General features: G+C 34.4%; 1 protein-coding gene across 3 annotated transcripts; it reads left to right on the forward strand.

Moving 5' to 3' along the window:
- The first annotated feature begins 2,297 nt into the window (after nt 1-2,297).
- On the forward strand, nt 2,298-7,385 carry LOC132051605 (protein MID1-COMPLEMENTING ACTIVITY 1-like). 3 transcript variants are annotated; one of them, XM_059442759.1, is made up of 7 exons: nt 2,304-2,805; nt 4,781-5,124; nt 5,204-5,322; nt 5,648-5,719; nt 6,099-6,205; nt 6,480-6,573; nt 6,968-7,385. In XM_059442759.1, exons 1-7 carry the CDS (start codon nt 2,326-2,328, stop codon nt 7,018-7,020), a joined length of 1,269 nt encoding a protein of 422 aa, XP_059298742.1. In that variant the 5' UTR covers nt 2,304-2,325; the 3' UTR covers nt 7,021-7,385. The 3 variants fall into 3 exon arrangements, 2 of the variants coding, with proteins under 2 accessions (XP_059298741.1, XP_059298742.1); XM_059442758.1 differs by lacking the exon at nt 6,968-7,385 and having other exon boundaries at nt 2,298-2,805; nt 6,480-6,961; XR_009413790.1 differs by lacking the exons at nt 6,480-6,573; nt 6,968-7,385 and having other exon boundaries at nt 2,298-2,805; nt 5,204-5,456; nt 6,099-6,164.
- Nucleotides 7,386-8,909: the final 1,524 nt, after the last annotated feature.

Consider the following 8,909-nt stretch of genomic DNA (forward strand, 5'->3'; position numbering starts at 1 on the left):
GTTATTAAATATTTTTAAATAGTTTTTTTAATTAAAAAAGACACATGTCCTTATTTTATACGTCATTTGCCACATCAGCAGTGAATGTATTGCACACACTTTATAAATTTGGTTGATTCAGCGAATAATATCTAAATGGCACAGTCACACCCTACCTCAGGTGTTTAAATGAAACAAAGTTTAGTTGAGGTGTTCAAGTGAAAGAACCGGACGACCACCGGTGTCTATCGATGTGTTTGGCCTTAAATTTGCATATTTAAGTTGTTTTTATCTCTTTTTTATGATTGTTTTTCTTAAATATCGTCCACGGATCGCGCAGATACTAATACTAACTATATCTAACGGTCTTATATTCCTTTGGATATGAAGGTATATATTAATAAAATAAGAGTTATTTTGTATCTTAGTTCTAGAAAAAGAAGATTTTTATGAAGAAAAAAACAATCTTATCGAAAAATTATTGCATAAGGGGGTTATCATTCCTATTCGAAATGTGAAGTGGATAAAGTGGGATTTACTTCAAATTATTTGTCATCTTAGAAGTTAAAGAAAATATTTATTATTTTTCCCCAATTTATCCTTCATAGTAATTATTTTTGAAGACTTACATACACTTCAATTATGAAAAGATAACACATAGATAAAATAATTATCAAATGAAGAGAATTATATATTAAGACATAAATAAATTTAAAATAGTCAAAATCCCTCCTACTTAAAATTTTACTCCCTCCATTCCAAAATAAGTGACTCTTTTAACTCATGCACACCCCTTAAGAAATTGCTCACTCTTAGAAAATTAGAAGTGTTTTTACCAAGTTACCCCTGATTATATTTTAAGTTAACATTGGGTATTGAGTAGTAGTTAATTAAAACTTTAGTTGGATGAACAATTAATGAGGGGGTATCATTAAACCTTCAACTAATAAAAATTTCAATTTTAAATCTAGATTATGATTGAAAATTTAATGGAGCTGTTAAATGTACGTTGCTGAAAAAATTAAATTAGCCATGCCCGAGCTGGATTAAATGAAACCACTGGCTGGATTGAACTTTTAATCCACTCCAATAAAATCATTAACTTAAACATTTAGTACAAATCTGCCTTGTCATGATTTTTAATAAAATTCCTATTCAATTTAGCTATCCATAATTCATCGCCAATAATTTGACAAATTAGCCAAAAATATAAAACAAAACTTCAGTAAGAAAATAAAATAAAATAATTAGAGAAAAGATAATTAAAAACGTGATAAAAGGAGAAGAGTTATCCTAGCATGATACCATGTATAATGTGAACACCATTTCATTTGACATAAAATATTGTGCTTATATAATTAAATGTCTAGAAAAAAAATGTAATTAATGAATCTTGATTAGTTAAACAAGGGCAATTTTGATAGAATCTGTCTAAAATATTCTTGAAATTAAAAAACGTCATTTATTTTAAAATAAAAAATCTAAAAGATAACTTATTTTGAAACGGAGGGAGTAATATTTTCTTAAGGGGCTTTTACTAGTAAAAAAGGAAACGGAGGAAATTAGCTTACGCGACAACCCACTAACCAAAAATTACTACCAAGATCATTTCCAACACAATCCTTTCCAAAAAAGTGTATATAAATAAATAAATTCATAAGGACAGTGATTTATTTGTACACCGACAATTACTATTTCCCTCGCAAGCACACTGCGCCACTGTCGACTCTACTTTTTCTCGACTCTCTACTTTATTGAATTAGAACATAAGATATTTTATCTTAAAATAAGCCTAAAAAAAAATAAGTTAGGCCATTCGATTTCATTTAAAAAAACGAGTTTATAAGTGAAAAAATAAGTTAGGCCTACTACTTTTTTAAACCCATCCAAACAGGTTCAAAGTATCATTTTTTTTAGTTGCATTTTCTACTTGAATTATCATCAACTATTTATCAAACATACATGGATATTAATGAGTCGGCTATCATGTGGACGAAGTTTATGGGCAAATTAAGCTGTCACACATCTTTTGACGATTCTATTCAAAAACTTAGTCTAATCAGTTTCGAGATATGTTTCGCTCCTCTGTCCCAATTTATGCGATACACTTTTTTTTTTAGTCTGTCCCAAAAAGAATAAGATATTTTTATATTTAAAAATAATTTAATTTAAAATTTTCCCTTTTATAGTGACACAAATATCTGGGACTTGTTTTCGACCGCAAATTTTAATTATTTTTTTTTATTATTTTCTTAAATTTGTGCCTAATTAAATTATATCACATAAATTAAGACGGAGAAAGTAATAAATAGTTAGTTATAGGTTAAGCAGAATTACAAAAAAGTGATGTTCAAACCTAGGCCAAAAAGGAGGAAAAACATTCAACATAACCAAAAGCCAAACAAATGCATTCACACCCCTGGAGCAGAGAAGAAGAAGAAGAAGATGGAAGACATTGCTCAGGTAGCAGGTGTAAACGCTCTAGGACTCATCAACTTAATCATTACTTCAGCCAAACACGCCGCTACACATAAAAGGAACTGCGAGCAGTTAGCAGTGCACGTGAGACTGATCGGAAACTTGTTAGAGAAGCTAAAGTCGACTGACCTGATGAAGCTGTCGGCTACAGCAGAGCCACTTGAAGGGTTAGATGAGGCTCTACAGAATGCTTTGGAGTTGGTTGATAGTTGCAAAGAAAAGAGCTGCTTTTACATGCTTGCCATGGGATGGAGTGTTGTTTATCAGTTTCGTCGGGTTCAGAATGAGATTGATCGGTACCTGAAGCTGGTTCCCTTGATTGCGATTGTCCATGAGTTTCGAATGCAGGTACTTTCTCTTCTTTGTTAACTTGTCAAAATGGTGAGTCTTTGAGCAATGTCTAGTTAGGTCAGTTACCTGTTTGCCAATAACAACCTGTCAGCCATAAATGCTTATTTTTTTGAAAACGTGCTTGTTTTAGAAAATTGAGCCAAGTTTTTTTTTTTTTTTTGTGTGGGGCGGGGGGGGGGGGGGGGGGGGGGGGGGGGGTTGGGAATAAATGTTTTTGACTAGTAGCCGAATCTGTTTTTCAGAGTTAAAAGAGGGTAGTTTTTCCCCGGAAGCACTTTTGTAATATTTGTAACCACAAAGTACTTCTGACATAAAGCACTTTTCAAAATAAACAGATTTTGGGAGCTTGGACAAACATGCTATATATCAGTCCTGACTTCAGTGTTTATGTCGTATGAGTATTTGCAGATAATAAAATTAGATTTTTGAATTTAAAGTGAAATATTGAGATATTAATTTGATACGTTGGCTCGCATGCAAGTTCACCTCCTTATAATGGAAGAATTGAGCTTACTGCTGGACTGGTTATTCAAAGCCAGCAATCGGCCATTGGATTTTATCCCCAACCAGAGGACGATTGCTTGGCTGTCACTGACATCATAGGCAGAGCTAGGATTTTGAGTTTACAGGTTCTAGATTCTTAAAAATGGAAGTTACTAGGTTCTTGATCAAATGTTCATACATATTAAGTGATTTTTTTAACATAAATATACGGTCTGCGCCAAAGCTACCGGGTTCTACCGAGCCGCAGTGAGCAAGCTAGCTCCGACTCTAGTCACTGTGGCGGATGAATTTGATGTTTCAGTTAAAGTAGTGGATTTTACTCATAAGTTTCAAGTGAAATTCATGTCCAAAACACAACATTAACTTTCACAAGCTTTTTCAACAACTCAGATACTCATCCGAACTCCTAGTTGATCCTTTGTGTGTTCTTGATTTACCTTAACGATAGCTTTTGGCCTACCTCAAGGTAAAAGCTTCAAAAGCCCACGGTGATCACAGAATCAAGAGGTGCGAGCAATTTTCAACTTATTAGCTTGTGAAATGCTTCTAAGCGTATCTAGATTCCCTAGGTTAGAAATTTCCTTCATGTTTATGCTTGAATCTAAACCTTAAATTACTTTATTTCCTTTTTCTCTTTTTTTTTTTTACATGTAATACATTATACATATGCTTACTGTCTTGGATGATGGTCTAATGCTTAAAATGAAACCAATAAGTTGTTCCTTTCAATGGTGTTGCTAAACGAATGTGTTTCTAAATTAATGCCCTCTCTGTTTCATTTTAACACTCTGATCAATTGGACACAATTTTAAGAAAAAAGAAGAAACCTTTTACACATAAGCTAAATGTACATAACTTACCATAAGTATTTATTGGTCTTTAATATGCTATGACAATTCTCGTAAGAATATGTCACTAAGGATAAATTATTGTGAAAGATATAAAAAGATGTCAATCCTTTACAGCAAATTAGAAAGAAAAGTGTTATACTCCATATAAGATGGAAGGGGGGCTGCCATATTTCCGCACTGGAAGTGCCTAGTAAGTTTCCAGTACTCCTAAGACAGATAAAACTCTTTATCGTTTATTTTGAGCTTCCAAGCTGGCTAACATTGCAAATTAAAGTTTCTAGAATTCCATTTCTGTTCATCAGTCAGTCTAAAATCTGTTGTATCTTGATGTGGCAGATACTTTGGCAATATTTTGAAGAGATAATCTTTCAAGTTTACGCCTCTTAGTAATCTTAATTACCTTTTTGCACAAGTAATTTTACTTTCTAGGAATTCCTGTATGATCTTCCAAGACATTCTTCTAGAGGTTTTTAGCCAGTTTAATCCAATTTCTATTTCGGACTATTATGCTTGTGCACTAACTCCATTTGAACATTGTTCCGGAGCACTTCATATAAGTCAGCAATTTCATGAACTTCTCTTCAGATGTCAAAAACATCTTTGTAATAATGTTACAGAATGTGCACGAAAGATTGGAAGCCATAGAAGGTGATGATCGCGAATACACCCTAGACGAAGAGGATGTTGAGGCCCAAAGAGCAGTACTGAAACCTGATCGATCAAAGAAAGATGCAAATGTATTAGAGAAGTCACTATCTAGACAATATCCTGATTTGAGATTCCACGAGGCTCTCAAGGAGGAAAAGGAGAAGTTACATCTTGAGCTACATCAGTCACAAGCAAACAATGACCCCAAACAGTGTAGAATTATTGAGCATCTTATTGACGTGACACAAAATGTCGTTAGTGTGCCAGCTGAAAAGTTTCTTGCTCTCAACGCGCAACCTTACATAGGAACTGGGTAAAGTTTTATGTACCACTGAGGACTCGGAACTATTCTAGCATGTTCAGTTTATTGAAGAATTAGTTTCATGGCACAGGTGGGTATCAACTGCAAAAGTTGGCCAGGTGGAGATGGTGAATGCCTCACAGGATGAACATCAAGAAAAATCAAAGTGGCAAACTGACCTCTTTGACTGTTGCAATGAACCTTGTTTAAGTGAGTTCATGGAACCTCTAAGTCTTATAAATTCCTGTATCCATAGGGAGTTTATCCTTTTCTGTGGTTATACGTGCTTATCAATCATATGGTAGCGATTCGTACTACTGGAAAAGGTCAGCTATATCGACCACGTGATTTTTCGTTTCATTTTGTCCATAGGTTAACATAACTTAATTAGGTTCAACATAACTTAATTAGGTTCCACTCTGTCTCAAAGATATTGTTGATCATGAAACCTTATCATGAATATCAATATCAGATAATTGCTGTTGTACTCCTGCAACTAAATTCAAGTACCTGTCTTCTCATTCTCTTCAAACAGGTTTGAAAGCATGCATCTACCCATGTGGCATATTTTCAAGAATTGCAAGTTTGGTGTCACTTGGGACAATAAGTAAGTGTTACACATTTTATACTAATTTCATCTAAGACCAAGTTCAATATGGATATCCAAGTGATCTCTTGATTTTTATTGTTCACGGGTACTCCTAGGGGGACTTCATCTTTTATTTCTCAACACTCCTGAAATAATGACAGTTTCTTTTGGGGGGTAGAGAGTGGGTGTGGTACTTGTAAGCGGTAAATAATTACTCTGAAATTTTTCCTTTGAGGACTATTTAAATTAACGTTAGGGACAAAACTGGCATTTAGCACAGACTGATGGTGACCTGCCTTGGTACTCTATTTATCTATCTTCTTGTTTATCGACATGTAAATGGTGCCTTCATCGGAAATACTGATCACAAACACTTATGCTTCTATTATTCGTGCAGCTCGTGAACATGCATTGAATGATCTGATGACATACTCCTTATTCTGTGGTTGTTGCTGTTATACTTGTTGTGTGAGAAGAAGGCTGAGACGGCTTTTCACTATTGAGGTATTTATGTATTGGTATTTCACATTTTTGAAGATTACATGTCATTTGAATTTGGTAGCAAAAACTCTAACAGTAGCATGACAGGAAGTGCTTTGAAGTTGAATTGAAATATAGCAAGAAAATGTTGTACTTATTATTGAACTAATAGCATCCTACTTGAGGTAGAAAAAAGTTGTGATTTTGTCTGTTTAAGGCATTTTGCTTCAGAGTGCGGGGCAAAGAAATAAGTACATGAGCTGTTGATTGATAACAATGTCATTTGTTCTGTTTGCAGGGAGGCTCATGTGATGATTTCTTTACTCATCTTTTCTGTTGCTGTTGTGCTATGATCCAAGAGTGGCATGAACTCGAACTGAGAGACTTTGAAGGTGTGCTATATCAGTACTTTTACCTTGTGAACCTGGAAATGAAAATTCTCCTTTCACTTGCTAATAGTTATCCAATAGAGTGAAACATTAGTCATAACAGTACAGTGAGAAAGAACGGACAAGATCAGAAAAACACACGTCAAAGGTGTATGACAAAATATTATGATGTTTTTCTTCTCTCCTCTTTTGGGATTCCATGGCAGGAAATAGCTGGATAGAGATTATGCGTGTCTTTACTTCCAACTTTCGGAATAGTTTCCACTAAGTCAGATAGCAAATGTACATGTATAGTTTACTAAATATCATAGTAAATTCTCTTATCAGTACTTCATTTATCCTCTCTAGGTGTAACATTATTATTCCATGAAAATCTGGAGAGTTAAATTTTGTGCAGGTTGTCAAGGAAGGAAAATGATTCCACCCCCGTACCAGTATATGCAGCCTTGAACTCTTCGAGCATTCCACCAAAGGTCAAACTTTGCAATCTTCTATATGCACATGGACATCCTAATTTTTTCTTTTGTACAGATGGTGATACGCCATTATGGAAATCTTAATACAGATGTAAATATCAATAGATAGAGCTTTATGAATTGTATACATAAAGTTTTTGTAGATATAAGCTGCAACCTTTGTTATTATGGCTAGATTAAGTAGACATGAGTCCTGCGAAGATCTAAGGATCTAGTAGAAATTTATGCAGGCAGTTTTATCAGGTCCAAGATGCAAGGGGGACAAGTTGGCTTGTACCTTAATGAGAGTAGTCTTAGTTAAGACAATTTAAGCTCCCATTTGTTTCTTCCATTAATTAAGATGGAATGATATCTATATTTTTGACAACCAAATTGTCAATTCTTAAAGTACTGGACGACCTAGATTTGGATAAAATTTAAGAGCACAAAATCAAGTGTAATTACACTAATTAGAGCAAATAAATTTAAGTTTTCCTGTTCGTTTTTCTTTGTAGTGGTGGTGATGTGGAAGAAAGCATGTAATGGGATTAAGAAAGAGGACGAAAACTTGTCCAACTTTATCACACTTATTGTATGTCACCACCCAAGACTAGAGCAATTATTTGCACCTAAAGCTTAAGATCTTTTAATCAAAAAATTGAAGTTTAACTGGGAGCTGTTAGAAGTTAGACGAAGAGAATGGGAAGGAAAGGCTTGAGGCGTGATAAAGAGTAATTGTCTGTCTATGGGGTTAGAAGACGACACTCCTTTGAAATACAAGAAGCCTATTATCATTTGAATTAAAAGTGACCGATAAGCAGTTGCCTTCGGTTTTAGAAAGGTTGCGTTCTTTTTGCAAAACAAACATGTTGTGTTACCCCAAAGTAATTGTTTAAATAATTACTCCAATATTACAAACTATATAACAAGAGCAAACTTCAGATTTCTTATTCGAATTTCTTCTTGACCTTGCAAAGACATGAAACTCAATTTAAAAGTAATATTATTGTAGATCAGTATGTGAATTCCGTGGGTTTGTTATTTTTATTTGTATTTGAACTTACCATGGATGAAGCTACTTGCAGAGTTGCTGTATTGATGCACTGCCTCCTTTTCTTGCTAAGGCATATGAAATTTGTTTACATACTGATTTGCACTTTGCAGTGTATATTATTTCAAAATCGAGCATTGGGGGTGGGGGGGGGGTGTGGGGCGTGGGGGTGGGGGGTAGGGGTTTGCAAACGTTAGATGTTTTAAATTTCATGACCCATGGGCGTAAGTTTCAAACTTTAGCCCCAAAGTCACTGCTTCAGACTTTCGGACCAAATTAAGTTTGAAAACTTCTGCCTATAGGTTTAAAGTTTGAAGTTGATCAAGCTTAAATTGCTTAATGCGAAGGTCTAAAGTTCGAACTGTCATTCCAACTATGAAATTTGATTATGTTGTAGCTAAAATTTAAATACTTTATAAATTCAACTATGTTTTAAATAGTGGTCCTTGAAGAGGTAATTTCTGCACTTCGTCCACCCAACAAGAGCATGACACTCATCGCAAAGAGCCCAAGTGGCCGAGATCATCATGTACACAACTCACAAGCATGCAACAAGGCTCCAGGTATAGAAGCCGAAGGCTTCATCCTAACAAAATAAGCCTCATTGCCAGGTGACGTAAGGAAACAGAACCCAAATACATATTCCCTTTATTTCAATTTGTTTCTTACTCCGTAGTTTGTTTGGGCACGAAACTTAAGAAAATAAAATAGATTTTTGAATCATGTGGTCTTAAACTAAAGATATATTTAATGTATCATTTTTCAAAAGAAAAAAAAAATAATGTATCAAAATGCTCTTTAATCTTGCGGTATTAAACATGTCATGTGAGATG

This window comes from Lycium ferocissimum, chromosome 4 (assembly GCF_029784015.1).
Source record: "Lycium ferocissimum isolate CSIRO_LF1 chromosome 4, AGI_CSIRO_Lferr_CH_V1, whole genome shotgun sequence".
Classification (NCBI taxonomy): domain Eukaryota; kingdom Viridiplantae; phylum Streptophyta; class Magnoliopsida; order Solanales; family Solanaceae; genus Lycium; species Lycium ferocissimum.

What these genes read in the sequence shown, in the direction of transcription:
- LOC132051605 (XM_059442758.1), top strand. Translation starts at nt 2,326, where the DNA reads ATGTTCAAACCTAGGCCAAAAAGGAGGAAAAACATTCAACATAACCAA. An exon ending in CAACCTTACATAGGAACTGG is followed by an intron (nt 5,125 to 5,203) that starts GTAAAGTTTTAT and finishes TTCATGGCACAG; the next exon opens with GTGGGTATCAACTGCAAAAG. An exon ending in GGTGTCACTTGGGACAATAA is followed by an intron (nt 5,720 to 6,098) that starts GTAAGTGTTACA and finishes TTATTCGTGCAG; the next exon opens with CTCGTGAACATGCATTGAAT.